Genomic DNA, 22,239 nt, shown 5'->3' on the forward strand with positions numbered 1-22,239 from the left:
CTGGATGGTTGGGGAAATCTTTTCGAGCAGGTGGAGGGATGCAGCGGGTTGCAGAAGGAAAGGAAAAACCTACTGCATTTGCTGGAGGACTGTTGAGTTGCCAGACAAAAGACCTTTCGGCAAAGCAAAGCTAGCAACTCTAGTTAAGTCAAGTGAAATATGAATTATCTTAATGTTACTTTTAAGAGTGTTGCAAGAATTACTTTTATTCCAAAAATTCCAATATTTGGTTATGGTTCATATATAGTATCTCATATCTAACTCTTGTATTTGGTTTTCTACATTCGTGATATGCAAGATAAGCCCACTAAAAACAGTCAGAGAAGAACTATGGTATTAAACGAGACTGCATAGATTATAGGAAATGGCATATGCATTTGAGATAGGCTTGGAAAAATGAATTTGCTCAAAATGCCTATGGTACAACACAATGTAAATGGAATGAGACAAATAGATGAATGCATACGAACCATTTCTATGCTATTTGTTGCACTCTGGTTTTTATTTATGTACTTTAGCTAGAGGTGCTTCAAAATTATCTATCTGCGTTGGCATAGTGCAGTTGAGGGATAGTAGGAAAACACCAAGTCACCTAGCACAATTCGTTGGCTTGGAGAGTTCAGCCAGTTGTTGATATTAGTTGGTAATAGCGCCAGATTCTTGGGACTTTCAGTACAATAGATAAACTTTGCAGGAAGACTCCCCTCCCCATAAATAATATCTAAAGTTCCTTGTTCACTTCAGGTGTGATAACATGTCACCCCGATAATAATAATCGCACAAGTTTTACAAGACACACAACGAATTTATAACTGCTGACCTTTTGTAACTAATTACTTTCTTCTCCTGCCTTTACAGATATTGTACCCCAAGACATTTAGACTATGAAGACTTGGAGCGCAAATACTGGAAAAATCTAACTTTTGTGGCACCGATCTATGGAGCTGATATTAACGGAAGCATATATAATGAAGTAGGCTCTCTGTTCAGTCATCCTTAAAATTTATCTGAAGTTGCATCGTTAAAAAAAGACCCATAGTTTGACTATTATCTGATTTCCATTTATTTCAGTGCATGTGCCCATTGTATGATGAGTTTGCAGTTTCCCCATTCTTATGAATGTTTGATGAAGGTGGGTGTGACATGCAAAGGCTGCAGTCTACACACCACCTGAGAGTATGGCCCACTGAACACGATATTTTTATGTTGTGAAACTGCCCTGAGATCTTGAGATGACGGGCAGCATGCAAATTTAATAAGTAAAAATAAATTAGAGCTTTTTTCTATGTATGAGTACATAGAATTGTCCCAATAGTAGTTTAGAGTTGTACCTTGGTTCTCAAACCTAATCCATTCCAGAAATCGGTTCCAAAACCAAGGTGTGATTTCCCATAGAAAGTAATGCAAACGGATTAACCCGTTCCAGACTTTTAAGAACAACCCCTAAAACAGCAATTTAACATGAATTTTACTATCTAACGAGACCATTGATCCATAAAATGAAAGCAATAAACAATGTACTGCAGTCACACAACCAATCGATCAGTAGCTGAACTGGGTTCCACACAGTCAAAAAAACAAAAAATAAATAGCAAGAGCAGACAGACCTCAGTGTAACACTCAAAACAGAAGTGTAGCACTCAAATTGGAAGCTTAACACTCAAAACGGAGCACATTTGGCTTCTGAAAAAAGTTCGCAGATCAGAACACTTACTTCTGGGTTTTGCAGTGTTTGGGTTACAAGTTGTTTGAGTACCAAGCTCTCTTCCTCTTCTGGTGGCTTAGAAAGAAGACACCTGTGATACAACTCACAGCCAGAGGGAAGGGAAAGGCAGTATTTGAACTCTTGTCCTGTGCCCTGCATTTGGGCATTTTAATGCAAGAAGGCCAATAATGCAATTGGGCCAGCTATCCCAAATGGTGGAGAAAAGCTTTTAATAGAGGTATATTGATTTGGCAACCGCTGATACTATAAAGTTGTAAAGCCTTTGGGAATTTAGTGGAGTACAATTATCTTTATGTCTCCTCTTCTGCATCTCTGAAGGAGCTACATAATTTATTTCCTGTTTCCACTCTTAATAAGCATCAATATAACATGTTTCAAAGGAAGCATGAGACACCCCCAAGAATAATACAGTGGTACCTCTGGTTGTAGGGACGCGGGTGGCGCTGTGGGCTAAAGCCTCAGCGCCTAGGGCTTGCCGATCGAAAGGTCGGCGGTTCGAATCCCCGCGGCGGGGTGCGCTCCCGCTGCTCGGTCCCAGCGCCTGCCAACCTAGCAGTTCGAAAGCACCCCCGGGGGCAAGTAGATAAATAGGTACCGCTTACCAGCGGGAAGGTAAACGGCGTTCCGTGTGCGGCTCTGGCTCGCCAGAGCAGCGTTGTCACGCTGGCCACGTGACCCGGAAGTGTCTCCGGACAGCGCTGGCCCCCGGCCAATAGATGTGAGATGGGCGCACAAACCCCAGAGTCTGTCAAGACTGGCCCGTTCGGGCAGGGGTACCTTTACCTTTACCTTTACCTCTGGTTGTAAACGGGATCCATTCCGGAGGCCCATTCACAAGCTGAAAAGAATGCAACCTGCGTCTGCGCGTGCGCGGGTCGCAATTCGCCGCTTCTGCGCATGCACGCGACATTATTTTGCATGTCTGTACATGCGCAAGCGGCAAAACCTATTCTGGTACTTTCGAGTCGCCGCGGTACACAACCTGAAAACGCTCAACTTGAAGCAAACATAACATGAAGTATGACTGTACGTAATGAAAACTTAGGCAGGGAAAATGGTGATAGAAAACAAAGAAGTTGAAGGAAACGTTTGGAAGGGTATAAAAATAAAACACAGAAGTGGTGCTGGGTTAAATGGAGGTTAGGTACATTTCTAACATGCAAAGGAATGCAAAGGGAAAAGTTGTTAGAGAAGTCTTGATATTTATGCATCTTTAGGAGGGAACAATTGATATACAGTACGTATATTTTCTTCAGCCACCAGGTGGCGGCCTTGCACAGGAAAACATTTTCATGTGTGTTGTGCTGTTAGTGAAATCTCTCAATTTAGAATCTAAATCTCTCATATTTATTCAAATTAGGGATTTTCATGTATTCAATAAGGATGGATAAAATACAATCTGTCTAGAAATGAGGCAATGGAAGGAGCAAAAGTGCTTGGTGTAATTATTTCCTCATGAGAAGCCATATGTGATAAGTGAAACATTTGAATTGTGTTATCAAAAGTAAAAGCAATGCAGAAGACCTAATGGAAGCAATGTAGTTTCAACATTATATTATGCCTTTTATTCCATAATGCTTCCTTTAAAAAAAATCCAACCAGAATATTCCAAAATTCCAACCAGTCATTCCATTGTGATGCTGCATATTATGCATGATAAAAATGTCTGAATTCTTTAAACTTGAGTGGCATTAAAATCAGTGCAAAATCTGTAGAAAACAACCCCTCTGTTAATAAAGTCAGTGAGTCAAGGAGCTATTTGGAATCATCCAGAGGATTTTTTTACATTTTGCTTTGGAGAGCCGAGCCCTGTGCCATATATAATACAGGATTCTGCTTTTTAAAATGGTTTCCCAGGTGTCATAGGAAACTGCTGTTGGAGTAACACAACTTCAAAGCCCACTTGGATTTATGGAAGCTTGCACCAGTTGTTAGCCACTAGTGTCCAGGAAACATATACCATTTCCTAGTTTGAACGTTTGTATAGAAAAGATCTGTCTTTTCTAGTACTCAGTTTCAACAGTGCACTGTAACTAAGGCGTCACATGTTTCTAAACCGCACGCTGTACATGAACATCCATGTCTACATGTGCAACCTTGGAGGCTTGATATTTTGGGATCTTTTATCCAGAGTCGTTGCACACCCATTGCACTGCATCATTAGTCACTTTAATTCATTGGAGGAATTAGGAAGAACCACTGAGTCCCAATTTTGGCTCCAAAGAGGAAAAAAAAGTTTGGTTAATTTCAGCACTAAAATGGCATTTAAGAGTAAAATAGCTTTGTGGCTTGAATGACTGAAAAGTAAAATGGTTGGTTAGAGCATGATTGTACCTAGGCTACCCAAACTCATGTTTGGGTAAATAGTTCACACTTGTTAATATCATGGAAACAAAGGTAGGTGAAAGCAGAGGGTCTAATTGTTGCTGTATAAAGAGCAGGGACTGGCACTAGCGATCCGGAAGGCAGAACTGTAGGGCTAGATGCTCCAGGGGAATGCTTGAATGAAATTAGATATATTTGAGCCATGCAAGGGCAGAAGGATAATGAGATTTAATAAATGGAGGAGTTAGGGAGAAGTGGAGATATTGAAATGCCAATAATAGCCTGTTCTAACCAGAGGAGAAGGTTGGGCACAGGATTCCTAACTTTCACCGTGACCTGAGGGTGTGCAGTTGTCATTAGACCAAAGTTCCCAGCTCAACGGGGAATGGATTTTGGGTTGCTGCTCCTCGCTGCAGGGAAAATACTATGATTGTCATGGGTTGTTGAAGCAAGCAAATTTGATTCCTTAGAGCCCTCTCAATATAGGTCCAAAAATTGATTATTTCATTTAAGGGAACTCAAGGTTCCTAACTCACCTGAATAAAATAACAAAGATTGAAAGGAGGCAAAGAAACAGCGTAGAGGAAGCAAGGCTTAGGGTCTAGATGGGCTGCAGCAGTCTACTCATATGGATGTACCACAAGACTGAACAAATGTTAGCAGGCCTTTGAGGAGAATCACAGAGACTGAACTGTGGAACAGCCTGTTGGAGAGAGATTGAACAACATGGTCTCAAGGTGGGTGGGGAGGTGGACTTTGCTTCAGGGGACAGGCATGTGAGACAAATAACTGAGGGCAGGGAGGGGGGGGGAAGAAGCTTCAGAACAGGTAGCATGCTAACTAACAGGTTGCAATATTCCCAAGTTTCCTGCAACAGTTTTACGTGGACAGTCTTGGGGCAACCGTGAATCTCGTGTGCCAATCAAGTTAAGGGATTCTAAGTTCATACTGTTTTGGACTTGAGTTTCAGAGGTGCCTCATATGAGAAATGAGGGTGGAGGGAGTGCAAGTCGGAAGGCAATTTTTGTTTGCCCAGGTAAATCAAACTGTGCTTTCATTTAAAGTTTCATTTAGAATACATGTGTAGTTTTGCACTTCTCAGTCCCATGAAGTAAGATGTCTCAGTGGCATGTGTCCAATTAAGTTATTCTCTGAATAGACCCACTGAAATTAATGGATCATAGTTCCATTCATTTCATTGTGGCCACTCTGAGTATGACTGGCACTGGGTACAACCCAATGACTGCAACCAGTCTATGCTAAGTCTTGCTTCCTCTGTACTGCTTACAAAGAGCATGTAATTGTTGCAAGTTACCTGCAGAGCAAAGCTAAAAGTGTGCCTCCTGAATTATTATTATTATTAAGCTCCTCAACAACCACCAAGGTAGTTCACAGGGCATGATGAAGATTGTCCGTCCCAGTAATTGCCTTCGGTGTCTGGTATACGACCCCTAAATTTAGTGATATTTTGATATCAGAGTTAATATATTTATAGAAAATAGGTTTATCAATAGTTATCTAGTATTTTACGGGGGTGAGTGAGGAATGGGGAAAAGTGTAGTAGTAAAATCTTAAACAGAGGATTAAAGATAGGGTATAAACTCATGCTTTTATTTCTAGAAAGCTGCAAAATCAAAGCAAACCTTTCTTTCATGATTTACTGTGGTAATAACTGCACTTCTTGAAAACACTGATAGCATTGTATTTCATGGATATAACTGTCTGTTTTGTTTACTGATGAAGTCTTCTTCTGTACACTTGGAAATATCCTAAGGTAGTAGCTGTCATTTAGAACAAATTGTGGAGTTCTACAAAGAAAGCTGAACTATGGAGTTCTTAATAACAGACATATTTTTCTTAGGTTTTGTCTAGTCTAGTGCAACAGATTTGTGTGTGTTTTCTGTTACAAAAAAGGTAGAAAGTTTAAGGAGCTATTGCATTTGCACCTTATTTCATAATTGGCCACTACAGTACAGTACTTAACTCCTATTCCTGTTATGTTTTTTGTTTAAAATTATACCTAGTTCAAGAGATACAATACTGAAATGACAGTGCTTGAGCAAAGAGTAGTTCCTACTAATGTTGAAATAGTAACTGCTGCTAAGAGACTGATTTTGTTTTTAATATGTATCTGAAGCCATCCTTTGTCCTATATACAAATAGTCATCCTCAAGTCCTGTGGGACAGCTCTCTTTTGTCTTGAATTTTGCCCTCTCAGTGAAAAGCTGATGGTGCAAGTTTGCTTTTGTTCATATCTTCCCCCCCCTTTTTTATCTCTTTTGACATTGATCAGTTGTGTCCCCATATATTCCTTTCAGAATGTTAACGAATGGAATATCGCTCATCTTAATACTATACTGGATGTCGTAGAAGAAGACTGCGGAATCTCAATTGAGGGAGTCAACACCCCATATCTGTATTTTGGCATGTGGAAGACAACATTTGCATGGCATACTGAAGATATGGATCTCTACAGCATTAATTACCTCCACTTTGGGGAACCGAAATCATGGCAAGTTAACTCTTTAGGAAAATCAATTTTCCTAAATGTTTATTGGTTTCTGAAGGTTAAAGGAGAAAAGCAGGCATTTGTTTCAGGGCACTGTATGTGAATAACAGAAGGATCCAGCCCAGTACATTAAAGTAGAGCTGGGCAAGTTGTGGCCCTTCAGATGTTGTTGGACTCCACCTCCCATCAGTCCTAGCCAGCATGGTCAGTAGTCAGGGATGATGGGAATTTCAGACTACAGTGGTACCTCAGGTTACATACGCTTCAGGTTACAGACTCCGCTAACCCAGAAATAGTGCTTCAGGTTAAGAACTTTGCTTCAGGATGAGAACAGAAATCATGCTCCGGCGGCACAGAGGCAGCAGGGGCCCCCATTAGCTAAAGTGGTGCTTCAGGTTAAGAACAGTTTCAGGTTAAGTACGGACCTCCGGAACGAATTAAGTACTTAACCCAAGGTACCACTGTATTTCCTGAATATCTGATGGGAGGGCGTTCCACAGGGCAGGCGCCACTACCGAGAAGGCCCTCTGCCTGGTTCCCTGTAACCTTACATCTTGCAGTGAGGGAACCGCCAGAAGGCCCTCAGCGCTGTAAGCAGTAGCTTACAGATAAAGCTGCATGGTGATAATGTGGTGCTGGTCCAGTCTTAACATTAATGCAAATAATAGTAATTTTATTATTTATACCCCGCCCATCTGGCTGGGTTGCCCCTGTGTCTGTGCAGTGTGTGAGGAATACTTGCTCTGGTCTCTAGCCATAAATCTATGTTAACTATAGATTATACAACATATACTGATGAACTGAGTGAACCAAAAGGTGGTGACCTTTAATGGAAAGGACCGAAACAGAGAACAATATATGTCACATCTGTTACAATCATTTTAACGTATCTAAAAGGAGACAATTCATATGGGTTGCAGTTATGTGCACATAATTAATCACATATTGCAGTTGGGTAGAAATGCAGATACCTGTTTACAGGACTGCATCGTTGGTGTTTGTAGTTCATTGCAAAGTACTTAACCTGAGGTACCACTGTAGTAATGTCTGCAGAGCTATAGTAACATAGTGAGCTGCCTTATACTATTAGGTCATCTGGCAGTGCCTCTCAGGGTTTCAGGTGGGAGTCTCTCTTAACTCTACCTGGAGATATTGATGATTGAACCTGGGACTTTCTGCACGCAAAGCAGATGCTCTACCACTGAACTGCAGCTCTTCCCCAATGGCTTCCAATCCTTCCCTTAAACGTCAGAAAAACTTCTTTTTAAAGGCAGAATCCAATAGATCAGTGATATGCAAATTAAAAGGCCTGAATGCAGGCTATAAGTCTTACAGATATTTTAAAAATTTTTTTTAAAAGCTGCTCCCCCTGCTGTCATTGGCTGGTTCCTGTGATATCACAGAATGCTTAGCTTCTGCCAAGGCATTAAGTTGTTGGTAACAAAGGTCTAGGGACATAATGGGCAATCAGATGGTAGAAGGAGATACAGATAAATTAGGAAGCTGCAGTATCACAACAGTAATCAGCTGTGAGGCTGTGTGTGCTAGAGAGCCCATATAAATGAACGCATGAGACATTACAAGTACGCAACATGGTTACACATGTTTGGCCATGTTTCTCCAGTGAAACTCAGAGAGCTGCAGATGATATTCCACTGTCTTACTCCATGCAGCCCCACTAAAATTAGTAAACATGGCTAAGTTAGGTCTGCATAAAACTTACTTCAATAGCACCCTGTACGTTTTAATTTAAGTATATATCTAGTGTCGCTAAAGGCACCACAGTAAGCTTTCTGGGAAGTAAGTTACAGTCAAAAGCATGGGATTTATTTCCAAGGTCAAATATTTGAATCTGGGAATAAAAATAGTTTCTGCATTCTGTGTAAAGGAAGCTGAATATTGTAATGCAGTGGTATTGATATTAATGGCATCGTGCTTTAGATTCTTTTTTGAAATTGTATCAGTGCCAAAGTTGTGTGACCTTGCTCTATCAATGATTCCCTTTCAGTTGCATTTAGATGAGAATGAAGCACCAAGCACTAAACAAATATGTAGCACTTCTTCCTTGCAGAACTACTAGTGTGTTGACCAGTTTCTATTTCAAGGCTAATTGCTTTCATTTAAATGGGCAAAAAAGCTATTATTTTCCTGACAGTAATGATGTACAGCACTCTAGGTTCACATCATTGGTGTAAAATATGTTTGGGGTTTTCATTTTTAATTGTATGCATTGATTTGAAATGATTGATTTTTATAAACTGAATTGTATTGTAACTCCAGTAAAGAAAAGCACCCTTTTCAGATAATGCAGCTGAACATTTTAAAAGTAGGTAGCTCAAATTTAAACATCAAGTTTATTCAACGATAGTCAAAATATGATACAATAAATACAATATTCATATAATTTAATGTGGAAACGATATGTTTTATTATCATGTTGCTAAAACGGATTTCAGATTTATTTTATTCCTGTGCATTAAACTAATATCTAAGAATAAAAATGCAGTTTAAATGTTACGTTGGAAACGTGGGAAACACTTTGCTGTGGATTTATCCCTGCAGTTGTACTATAACATTTGAAAAGTGCCTAAATGGTATAGGATTACAATCCTGAGTATTTGATAAAGAAATACTATGCTTGAATAGTCCTAGAGGTCACTTAGTGATCCGAGGGGTTGTTTATTTCCCATAGTTTTGCAGCAATAAAAATTGGAGGCTAAACATACCCGGAGGACTCCTATAAATACACACCAGACATTCTAAGGCACCTTTTCCTACCAGAGATCTTGGAAACCCATTTTGAAAAGCTGGAGTAGCCTTAAAGCACATGAAAACAGGAAGTAGCCTCCTTTTATTTATACCCCCTTTTCTTCTAGAACCTGATTGCTTTGATCATATAATAAAAAATATTAAGACTGCAATTCTGACTTTACTTACCTTGGAGTAAGTCCCATTGAATTCAATGGGGCTGATTTCTGATTAGACATGGTTATGATTGTGCTTTATACCATTCTCCCTAGGCATCCCTGTTGCATTGGCTTCTTGATATCAGTTGGAACAGAAGTTCAGCTTGCCTCACTGACTGCCGCATTTAATTTTGGTGTTGACTCACTTTTATTCTCAGAGATACATGGGTCCTTTTAATAAATGGTAGTGACACCTCAAATTCAGATACAGTGGTACCTCGGGTTACATACGCTTCAGGTTACATTCGTTTCAGGTTACAGACTCCACTAACCCAGAAATATTACCTTGCGTTAAGAATTTTGCTTCAGGATGAGAACAGAAATCGTGCTCTGGCGGTGCGGTGGCAGCAGGAGGCCCCATTAGCTAAAGTGGTGCTTCAGGTTAAGTACAGTTTCAGGTTAAGAACGGACCTCTGGAACGAATTAAGTACTTAACCCAAGGTACCACTGTACATGTTTACTGAAATGAGCTTACTTTCAACAAACTTTATACCCAGCTGTAGCAGAGCAGAGACAAAATGAACTTTGTAAAATTATGTCACAATAGTTCACAAAATTACAGAAATCATAGTATGCAAGATATACCCCCACAACAACACCCCAAAGAGCCAAATTATTTGCTCAAGCAGTTTATGAACACACATACAGAAATGTTCTTTGGGACTTCATGCTTCATCTGAAAACTCATATATTGTACTAAAGCTGGAAGAGGTTTTTGTTTTGTTTTTTTGGTTGAGCTTTTCTAAAAGTCCATTAGTTACTTATGAAGGACAAGACGTTCAATCTGTTTGTCACCCAGTGAGAGTTGCTACTTCAGCTAATGGTCAAGTATGGGTTCCATTAGTCGCAAAGTAAGTTTGATGAAAAATATTGTTCAAAAAGAGAAATGTTTTTAAGAGCCATTTGGATGTATATTCTATATTCTGTAAATTACCTTACCATTAATTTAGGGTGAACAATGTTCTGGAGTAGACACATACACATACAGGCAATCAATGCTTCCAATCATCTGGAACAGTGGTTTCCTTACATAATCATTTCTGGGTGCAATCCAATTCAGTTAAAATGAGTGAAACTTTTAATATTCAAACAGTACATAATATATGCAAATAAGTGAACTTAAATCTTAATGGCCCATGTTTTCTGTACGGAAATTGCACTTTGAAAGGGGGGAAATTGAAAAGTATTGAGGAAATTGGGTGCTTGAATAGGTTGTATTCAGTGTTATTTATATAAGGACCAATAACTACACCCTCTTATTTGAGTTATTTAAATAATCCTTGGGTAATGGTTTTCCCCTTCGTTCTCTTTTTTAAAAAATACTTTATATTACAGTTTTAATAGACATGTACACAGTTTCAACAGCTATGCTGTACAATTGAAACTACATTTCTAGCATGAATTTGATGGAACTGACTGTAAAGTTGTGCCATAATACAGTTGTTAGTCTTTATGGTGCCACAAATCTCTTACTGTTTTTGCTTCAAGAAAGGCAACTACCCCACTGGAAATTCTTGCATTTTTAGCATAATTAACAGAGACCAAGTGAATTTATCTTGCCCGTGAGTTTGATTCATATTCTTCCACTATAAAATAATGGATTCCATAGATTTGATGGAAAAACCTTTGTTGAGAAGTTTTTGATAACATGAATCACCTCTCACTTGCCTATCCGGGGTTGGTTTCTCAAACTAAAGTTTTAATAATAATAATAAAGAAAGTCAGGTTCTGGTAACTAAATATCAAAATTTAGAATTGGGGGGGGGGGGAGCATAAATCCGAAGTGTATCCACTAAAAGTGTATCCACACTGAAAGGGTATCCACTGACAGCAAAATATCTTAAGTGTCAACGTTATTATTGATGTGCTTAGCACTCAGCAGGTACTTAACATTTGAAACTAAAAGCAGCTCAAATAATATCAAGCAAGAAAAGAATGACATTTTCACTGGTGATATTTTAGTACTCATTATGCATTGCCTATAAACTGACATGTGGCATCTAGCCTGTCAATGGAAATATGTAGTTTTTAACAATTCTCAGAAAAAGTAAAAAGAAGCCCCTATATTTCAAGCCCACATTAATAGTCAGGAGAAGCATGTTTCCCAGAGGGCTGTGGGGGTAACCCTGGGACCAGGTCTTTTCAGTAGTAGCACCCTGGTTACAGAAAGACCTTCCAATTGAGTCTTATCGGGTCCTTTTGGTACCAGGTGTTTCAAACAACTTGTGTTGAGTAAGCTTTTTGTAAAAAACAACAACTGTTTTTAGTTTTGGGGAATGCACTGAATTCTGTTTGAGTTGATTATTGTGGGTTTCCTCACTTCCTAATGATTTTGTCTTTGTCTTTCAGGGTTTTTTTTTTTACTTATTGTAGGCCACCCAGGGAACTTTTTTGTTAGTTTTTTTAAAAAAACTTGATGTTAGCTGTTTCGAATTCTATTTTGTAAAAAAAAAAGGTGGTTTTTAAAAATACATAAAATGAATGTTCTGTGTGTGCTATGTTAGCTATGCAGATTTCTCTTGCAGGTAGACAGTGATTATGAACTCTTCTCTATTTTCTTTTTATGTAAATTTTAGGTATGCTATCCCTCCAGAACATGGAAAACGACTTGAACGATTAGCTCAAGGTAAGATACATATATCAAAGACATTCCGTTCAAAAGTCCCTTCTTTTTAGAAAGGCATCTAATAATTGTGGTTGCCACTTTAATTCCTTTTTAAAATAAAGACTGTTGTCTTTGGAAATCATACGATTTTGAAGAAGTCATGTTTATATCCTTATGTTTGCAGTATATTGTCATTTCTGTCTAAATTCATATTTAATATAAAGTTTAGAGCAGTTTAAAATTGGATGTATACTGCTTTGCAATTCTTATTGTATCTATATTATGCTTGTCAGTAGAATACTTAGCTGGAAATAATACCACGACTGAAGTTTTGGGGCAAAGAAATACCTTATACATGACATTACACAATAAAGTGTCAGTGTCCCCTTTTTGCTGCAATCGCTTTTGGGTAAAGGGAGTATTTTGCACTGGAGACCGGACAGGGCTGGTGGTGGAGGAAATAAAGTCCTATGCTCTTCTGCTACAAGTAATATCCCCTAGAAACTGCCCCTCCCGGCTGCTCAACTTAGTATGGAAATGGTGATAGGAGAAGTAATTCTTATTTGTCCATTTAAACAGTTATATACCGCTATAGCATAAAAATACAAAAAGTTGAAGAGCATTAGAGGAGACATATACAGCAGAAATAACTTTATACATTCATTTCCTGAAAGTTAAGCAATAAATATGGCTACTGTTAGCGTAAAGTCCAGTCCCAAAAAACTAGCGAGACAGTATTATGGGGGAAAGGTAAGAACACCATGTTAATTAAATATAGAAAATCAAAGAGCTCTTATCCATGCACCTTCACACAGTAATAAATTTATCACTGCCTGTTCTTTTCTAAGCTAAACGATCATTCCTTCCACTACTGAACAGCCATTACAGTGGGGGCAATCACTAGTATACATTTGAGGACAGTGCAGTATTGTAGAAATATAAAGGTGCTTTTAAAGAAAAGAAATTGAGGTTATTATGAGAAGCTTTACTGGAGACCTACAGGCCTCTTGTGAAGAAAGAACATACATGAACATATTGTATATGAATTCATATATCATAAAAATATATCTAATTTATTAAAATGAGTAACACCAAACCATTACAGCACAAATTCTCAGCTTCACAACCTTGACTGATGGGTGACATCCAGTGATATCTGCCAGTGGGTGGAATTGGCTTCCATTTGTGCAATCAGACTTTCTTTTCTTGTCCTCTCCTCTGTGTGACTCCCCCCAAATGTTTGAGGACCCCCCCCAGAGCAGTTTTGGGGTGGGAAAGGGGAAGTTTCATTGCATATATAGAAGTCTTCCCATGTGATATGCGCTATTGCCTAATGAGAGGGACGCTTAAAATTTAGGGGTAAACTTGTGACTCCAACATGCATCTTTGATTATTGGGGCTTTGGTTCAGAAAGCCCCTTTTATACATGCACAATTGATTATTTTTCTTGTACAGAACAGTAGTCCCGTGAGCCATTGTTAAGCCTCCCTTGAGATTTCAAAATGCCATGCTTATTAAAGCATTGGAGTAGCTGTGCTCCCTATCCAAAGTCTGCTGTGTGCCGTTCTCCATGCCCCTGCCAGTGTGTTTGTAAAAATGCCGGTCATCTTAACAAATAGTATAATTTTGATGTTCTTTTTTGAATAGGTTGTGTGTTCCTAGGCTTGAACAGTGAATTAAAACACAGAAGGTGGTTTTACTAGTGCATAAGCAAAAACCATAATGTTCTTCCAGCTGTATTGTTCATTTCATCTTTCTTTCATTTATTTATCTTTTTTGGCAAGTTTGTTTTGTCACTACCATGATTTGGGGATGAGGAGTATGTGATCTTCATACTGTACTCACTGTCCATAAAGATTACAATGGAATTTTTAAAACAAGCTGTTTTAAAATGATGAAAATGTCACGACAGCCTCACAGCTACAATTTGCATAATCAGCAAAGGTTAATAAACTTGCAGAGTGAATAGATTTCAGGCTTAATTACATATTTATATTAAAAGTGTTGTGCAGAATTGCAGCATCTAAAAAAAGCTGTGAGATGCAGGAAGGTTGGTCCTGCTTACCAGATGCCTACTGAATTAATTGAATTTTCCTAAATAATTAAAATGCTAAAATAATGCAGTAAATGTGGTGAAGCATTGCAGGTTATCTAGGTCAAGTCTGTACTTGATACATAAAATTAAAGGAAGGCTAGGATTTTTTCCATTATCTTGTCTGCCTATCATAATTATCACATTGCCTTTTATGCATGAATGCTTTCATCTTTGGAATCCATTGAAAACTTGATTGACTATGGCACCTACAAATATTTTATCTGAAAGACATTAGACTTGCATCTAATAAAGGCAGCAGTTTGATTTTGCCCTTCAGGTGCTTTCTCATTTATGTAGTTCTTTCAATTTTACGCAGACACAAATGTAATAAAAATCTCAAGTGAGCTGTTATTGCAATTTTGAAACTAGTTATGTTGTTCTATAACATCACAGAATTCTTAAGGTATTTGACAATGTTGGCTTGAAAATAGAGAGGAAAATAAAAGTAACAGCAACAAATTGTAAATGACTTGCATTCATATCAATCACCCATCTCCTACTACCCTCCTGAGAAAAACCCTACCCCACCCTCCCACTATATATAAGGGTCTGGTGACTTCTGTTTCAGTGTATCTGAAGAAGTGTGCATGCACACAAAAACTTATACCCAGAACAAACTTAGTTGGTTTCTAAGGTGCTACTGGACAATTGTATTTTTTTATATACTTCGACTGCTTCAGACCAACAAGGCTATCTATCTGAATCTAGATTCATATACTGTATCCTGTAATCTCATTCATGTCTTTATGAGAGGCATTTGTTTATGTTGTTCAGTTAGGTCCAACAGAGTTGAAACTGAAACAAAGTTCCTATTATACATGCTATGATATATAGTCAGTGAATGATAGTTGAGAAATGGAACTCCAATCTGTAGATCTGCCAATTTATGCCATACGATTGTGTTTGTATTAAGGTAGGGGCAACCTTTTGTCTGTTGAGGGACACATTCTTTCGGGGGTAACGTGTTGGGGTCCACAAATCAGGGATGCGCTACCTTTCCTTTCTTTCTGCCACCTCCTTTTTATTTTTGTCTCCTCCTTTTGTCACCTGCATGAAATTAGCCAAGGGCTATAGGTTGCCCACTCATAAGTCTAGGTACCAGTGTTTGTGTGTGTGTGTGTGTGTGTGTGTGTGTGTGTGTGTCTATATAGTTACTTGATGTACTTTTGGGGGGAAATTATGATAGGTATTAATTTCATGACCTGTGGATGTGGCTTAGCTCTTAAGGTCAGTGCAATCCACATATTGCACTGTGCACATTTAGGCTGGAAGAAAGTGAAGCCAAAATCTATCTGCTGAGGTAAGTTTAGGAAATCCAGCACAACCATACATAATTGTCCTAGTTAGTAGAAAGGGGCTGGGATTAGAGACAGGGGAGAAATTTGATTCAGACAGCATTTAAAATAAAATAGAACATATTTAAATATGCATTTCAATAATACCTGAACTGAGACACAATCTTCATTCAAAATTCATACTTCTTCATATTTTGCAAGAGAGTTCTTGAGCCAAGGCATGTACATAAAAATGCATATACTGGGGTAAAGTGTACATAAAATGCATACTTTGGTGAAAATTAAAAAAATCCTGTATACTGAGGGAAACGGCACCTCAAAAATGTATATATTAGTTATATTTGCATACAAAATGTATATTTGGAGAGATCAGCACTAAAATGCCAAAAAATGTAAATGTGATTTAAAAATAATCCCTACTCAGGACAGTGGTTTTCCCTGGAATGGCCATATAGATTTGCTCAGTTTGTGAAGAATAAGATGCTGTGGTAGAGGTAAGGTGCTGGCAGATTAAAATGTAAAGATGGCCTATTTATTTCAGTGAAAATTAAATTTGCTTATTGTGGTCTCTGTTATATCTTTGAACAACAGAACTTGCTTTGTGAGTCACTTTTTCAAGCTTCAGAATGGATATTAAAAGCTGCATCAGAATATTTGGGGTAAAGTTAGGGTGGATGCAGAATTTTATTGTATATATTTGAAAATGCATAGATGTTTTATAATATGCCAAGCTCTTTGGGAGTACAGCAGTAAATTTACTTCTTGGCTTTAGCTGCCTATGAAGTGACAGAATAATTTTTCAACATCTTCAGGCTATGATCTCCATGCTTTGGGGCTTTTTGTGTGCAGTCGCTGCCCATTGCTTCCCATTACGTGGATTGAAATGTTCTGACTTTGCTATAGTGGGTCTGGGTGCTGAACTGACTCATCCAAGAAATCAAATTTCTTATGTGCCAATTTATTTCTTCTTTAAATCTATACTGATTTACGCTAAAGAGGTTTCAGTTTGTTCCTAGTACTAATTTATTTCTGTCTCTTAAATTGCCTCTTTCGGAAAACATGTTTTATACACTTTAAATGACTTAATAAGGTATATATAGCAAGAGGAATTGAGGCTTTATAAATCATGATGGCGATTTTTATTATGTTGTAATGATACTACTGGGAGAAATGAAATATATGTCCTGAGGCCGATGATTATTTATCTAAATTGTGCACCAACAGTTTCTCCAGCAGTTGAGAAACAAAACTCTGCATTTGGGGAGCTGCTTTTGATTATTTTTAAAGAGGACCTTTTGATTTGATGATTCTGAAGATTAAAGAAGTGTGTGGAAAATTAATTAGCTCTGAATTTTAATAAAATTTGACACAATAATTAGTCCTCACAGGCTCCAGAGAATTCGATCAGACTTCATTGTTCTCTCATCATTGTTGTGATGACATCTCTCTTGTTATCTCAACCCACCATTTTCTCCGAAATATTTCAGTGCTGAGGCTGTAGAGTTGGTTACAATATATGCCTAGTTCATATGTGCTAAATAATGCTTCTGTGCTCCTCAGGTCCTGTAAAGGGTGAATATGAGCCCCCCCACCCATTTTGAAATTAAAGGCTCAATATGTGCAAAACAGCATACTAGGATATAATAGCACTGTGGCTTTCTGATTTGTTTCAATCTGTGTGAATTGGGGAGTAGAGCTGGGAAGGGGCTGCATGCAAATGCATTAAGCTCATGCATATCCTAACTAATAAATCAGGATTTGAACTTGTGAATGCAGCCAGTGGAAGAGGTAAGATTTGAACTGGGTGCATTCTCTCCTTTCATTCCTTAGGCCAGTGCAGGTGAACATTTGTTTCCTGCCCTTCTCTATAAGGGAGGCCAGAGCGAAAAGCATCAGAACGAAAGAAAACAAGCTGTTAGCTGTAGTGTTTGAACTGAAATTTGTAGGGGTGGGACATGGAAAGCAGGAGAAGATTCGAGCCAGGTCCCCCACCTCCCATGGCAGTTAACCCTCTGCTTCCTGTATTGATCTTGGGGACAGATTGAATTGGATGCGTGCACGCACAGAACTACTTATGGTTCAGAGAGTCCTTTTTGTACAGGCAATTGATTTCTTTTTCCTTGTATAGAACAGTGGCCTCCCTGAGCCATTTTAAACCCTCCTTTAAGATTTAAGGGCATAACTGAAGCCACACTCTCATAGGACATATAACAAGATAGCATACAACATAAAAACATAATATAGCAACAGTAGCATTGGTAGGAGAATCAGTAACATGTTGATAAAACGGTTTGGTAAAAGAAAAATCAGTTTCCAAAGGCCTGTCCCAAAGATGTCTACAATAAAGCAGGACTCCTGGACTTCTTTTAACTGGGTAAGGCATGGCAAGCTAAAGCCTTGGCCCCTGTTAAAGCCTGAACTCCTGAAGATCTCGGCGATCGGGTTGGAGCATAAGGAATCAGGCAGTCCTTATCAATACCATTATAATTCGTAATTCTGATGTTCCTTTTTAACAAAGCATTTGTTCCTAGCTCTGAACAGTGAATTGGAGCAATGAGAGTGGTTCTAAGAATATAAGCTTATAACAAAGCTTTATTTTTCTTATCATGGATCCTGCAAGACTGAAATCTGCGATGAACTGAAATATTGAATAATCTGAAATACAGGTTGCTGGCCCAGGCATCATGCACCTCTGTCTCCAACCCTCAAAAGAATGGAAGGACAATGTAGACTGATTTGGATTGAAACAGGCCACAACTTTATTGATTACAGATGACAGAGGTTAGGGTTGGGCACGGGGCAATCAAATTCTTCCAGCCCACCTGCTGGAAGTGATGCCATAGGTCAGTCCATAAGCATGGGTTCCTAAGACTTATATCAGATAGGGTGTCCCTTGCAGGGATCACTGTCTGGGGGCGTCCCATCAGCCCTGGCTCTCATCCGGGCATAAGGACATAGGCAACTCCCCTCAGATCCCTTTAATAGGATAGCCCAGCTTTTGGAGGATCAGGCAGAGGCTGCAACCATAGGCTATGTAGCTGAGATCACTTTAATGTGGAATAATTACACTATTTATCTTGTCAAGGTGTTTAATGGTTGATTCCACCTTCCTCTGGTCTTGAATACCTTCTCTGAGTGTGCCTTCTGCCTGCTATTGCCCATCTCTGGACCTGCCCACCCAGTTATTGATGCACAAGCATATTCTTATGTTCATCTGTTAAACGTTGGGGGTATGGATTTTGTGCAAAAATAGTATTGGATTTAATAGTAAAACCTGTTTAACATATTCATAGAAGATTGGCTTTCAAAGCATGTCTCTTTCATTGTGTGTGCGTGTTCCTGCCCCCCTCCTGCTGAGATGATATAGAGCATAATTTTCCAGGGTCATTGTAAATATACATTCTAAACTGATATGCTGGGCTTAATATACTGTGCATTACCTTACTCCAGTGGGTTTCCAATTTAAATTAACTTATGACCAGTCACCACATTTGTTCAGGCCCTGATTACAAATCCATATAGAAGGAGATTTAAATAGACTCTTCTTTCTTCATTGATTTTAATTTAAAATTTAATTTATTTAATGCAGCACAAATGTACAGATTTTTTTAAAAAGTGTGATGGGTTCATCTGACGTATATTGCTAAGGGATCGCTTTCACATTCCTGCATTTAAAGATACAATTTTTAATGGTATTGTTTCCTAAAACAAGTAGCACTATACAGGAGACTACTAGGCAAACAAAGCAATGGTTTGGCTGTCTTAAATGCTTGTATTATAAGATTACAACCCGGCACCCATTTACACATCTAGAACCTTCACAGTTCAGCTGAAAAGACAATAATTGGGCACAGTACTCTTTTTCTAGAAAAATAGGTGCCAGTATTCACCGTGAAGTTGTTACAGTAAGTGCCACCTTGGAGAACATTCTGGATAAAAGCACTGATCGGGCATAGGATTGCCCAACTGAATGCCCTGATGCAGATAAGTCAGTCTGCATATGGATCAGTGTTATGAATGTAAAAGACTGTCTGGTGGAGTGTCCTGCATCTGTCATGTCCTAGTCCCCAGTTGTCGTGGCTAGCTGTTCCCCAGTTTGCAAGATTCTGCCTCAGGGATCCTGCAGACACAAAGCTGTTCACAAGTTCCTTCCACTGGGAAACAATGACAGAGGAAAGAGGACTTGATGCCTGAAACTTGGGATTCAGATTCCTTTTATGGAGGACCAGAATCCTTAGCTCTGCTACCTCACCAACTGCGCAAGGCCCTTCATTGTACTGCAGACTCCTGTCAGAGAAGCCAATGCACTGCAAGGCTCCTGGGCCAGAGTTTGGTCTGTTAAAGTATAGCTGTTTCTCAGATGGACAAAAGGGCTTGGTCATTCAGCATGTTTGACTTACTATTTAAATGCTAGGTCTAGTTCAGGGAAGAATTATGTATTATATGAGCCCAGGGATGCTTCTGAAAATGGAATCCCCATGTTCAGTTCTCCTCTTCACCCCTGTAAACTGTAGCATCACTTAACCTGTGTCAGAATGTCGCCATATTATCTAACTTGCTGTTCTGTCTTTTTAACTGTAGGGAAGGTGGGGCAGGGAAACACAGAACTTGGCGACAGTGGAATTGAACTATATATGGTGAATACAGCAAGTAATTAAAATGTTATCACTGTGATTGGTACAATTCTCTCTTTATTTGTGCTTTTCTAGGATTCTTTCCAAGCAGCTCTCAAGGATGTGATGCTTTCTTGCGCCATAAGATGACGTTAATTTCTCCATCAATACTGAAAAAATATGGAATTCCATTTAACAAAGTGAGTTTTTTTTTAACCTTGGGGTCTTTAAGCTATTGCATCAAAGTTGGAATAGTTATACATAGGTAATTTATTTGGACATAAACTTCAGCTAAGGTGCACAAGTTAAGAAAGTTAAGTCTTACTGCAGAAACCATGACAGAGAAGTATTGAGTGAGATGAGAGAAGCATGGAAAAAAGAAGGGATGTGTCCCTTCATCGCTGTATTCCTCCATGGATGGCTATACATGCTTCTGAGTGTTTAGTGAGAATTCCACATTTTATATTTCATTGCAATTCTTACGTTTATTTCTTGCATTCTCTCCAAAGAATTCTCTCCAAATGGCCTGCTTGACTGTTGCCTTGGCTGTGGCAGACCACTGCCACAAACTTTGCTATCCAGATTTCATCTCTTGCTGAGTATTCAAACTGTAGTGGGCTCTCAGAAGACGAATTCCATCTCAATATAAAATAGGTGAAAAGAGGGAGATGACTTTTGATCTTTTTTTCAAAAAAAAAAGTCATGAGGAGGATTAAATATGTAGCTGCTTCCAAAAGCTAAGTCAAATGTTTCTGTTCTCTTGATGTTTTGCTGCCCACTTGATAAGCTGTTGTCGTCGCTAGAGAGCTGCAGCCTTTTCGCAGTAGGATCATGATACGCCAAGAAAGCTTTCAGCAAGTTGGCTGAAATTTTAGCTTGGGACAGATTTTGCTCAACTCCACCTTATGTGGAGTATCTGTGTGCTATGCAGAGATCTGGAATCTCTAAAGAATTAATGCCTTCTCCAGATCTCTCCCCCACATTTCTAAAATATCCACTTTAAGTTTTCCCTACTTGGTGGTTGATGTGAGAGGGTAGGAGGAAGACTGTGTCTCGTCTACAAAAACGGTTCCAATGTTGTTCAGTAGTGTTAAAAAATGAAAAAGGATGATGGTGTTCTGATTGTGTAATATTTTTCTTGCCTCTAAACTTATTATAGTACATTCTTAATATGGGCAATGAACATTTCAGATATGGAAAGGAGTATGGGTGAACTCTCACTGGATTTTAAAGGCTATAGTATGTGTAGCAAAGGACCACTTGCTCCAGCTTTCTTAAGAGATAGAACAGGCTGAGAGGTGTTTGCCTCTTAAGTGATCAATGGCTGCAACGACCACATCATCCCATTGGACATGTGGTGGCATCTTCTGGAACAAGGAATCCAGATCTGCAATATTCCTGAGCGGGTTAGACCTCAAAGTAGGATATCTTCAAAAAACCACATAGCTTGAGGACCTAAGCCTGTGAGTAACATCCTCTTCAAGTGAAGTTCATTGCTCAACTCTAGGCTTCTAATTCAAGTCGAAGGAAGCTAGAATGATTCAAGTTAAACAGTGATGCCTGTCTAACTGCACAGATATACTTTCTAAATAAGCAATTGCAGAAAGAACAGCTTCACAGAAATAACAGAATCCTCTATGTGAATAAGTTATGTGGGAGTCTTCCGCAAGCTGAAGTACACAGGCAGCAATGTTCAGGATAAATGGAGACAAAGACATTCTTAAACCACCCCATTTATTTCATGAAGGACTTTAATTGACAAATGGGAGTGGTCAGAAAGGATCCTTGGTTATGCTACGTCTAGCACATTATGCACATAGCCAAGGAAAGTGACTAAAGTATAAATGTGCACATCCTTTTATTCTTTGTAATGGCATCTCAGCTTAGGAAGAGACAGTTGCATTATTTGTATTATATGTGTCAACTACTAAATTTCTCCATACTGCACATACGAAATAAAATCCTGCAGTTTATAGCTGTCATTTTGTATTTCACAAAGTCAGAGCAGGGCATCTTCTAGCATGGGAATACAGCAAGGCTGTCAAGTAGTGTAGGCAGGAGGATTTCTGTTTAACCTCTTCAGACTCATTTTTGTAGAAGACAAT

The 22,239-nt window shown here is 38.8% G+C and overlaps 1 protein-coding gene across 4 annotated transcripts in view; it reads left to right on the top strand.

Annotated features, from left to right (window-relative positions):
• Positions 1-22,239, top strand: part of KDM4C (lysine demethylase 4C) — a 198,468-nt gene that overhangs the window by 18,286 nt on the left and 157,943 nt on the right. For all 4 annotated transcript variants that reach the window (XM_082204636.1, XM_082204639.1, XM_082204638.1 and 1 more), the window contains exons 5-8: positions 859-973; positions 6,370-6,563; positions 12,103-12,152; positions 20,231-20,334. In XM_082204636.1, coding sequence (XP_082060762.1) covers positions 859-973; positions 6,370-6,563; positions 12,103-12,152; positions 20,231-20,334 — 463 coding nt within the window. The remainder of the gene's footprint in view (positions 1-858; positions 974-6,369; positions 6,564-12,102; positions 12,153-20,230; positions 20,335-22,239) is intronic.

Source organism: Podarcis vaucheri (assembly GCF_965113315.1).
Source record: "Podarcis vaucheri genome assembly, chromosome: 17".
NCBI classification, from domain to species: Eukaryota; Metazoa; Chordata; class Lepidosauria; order Squamata; family Lacertidae; genus Podarcis; species Podarcis vaucheri.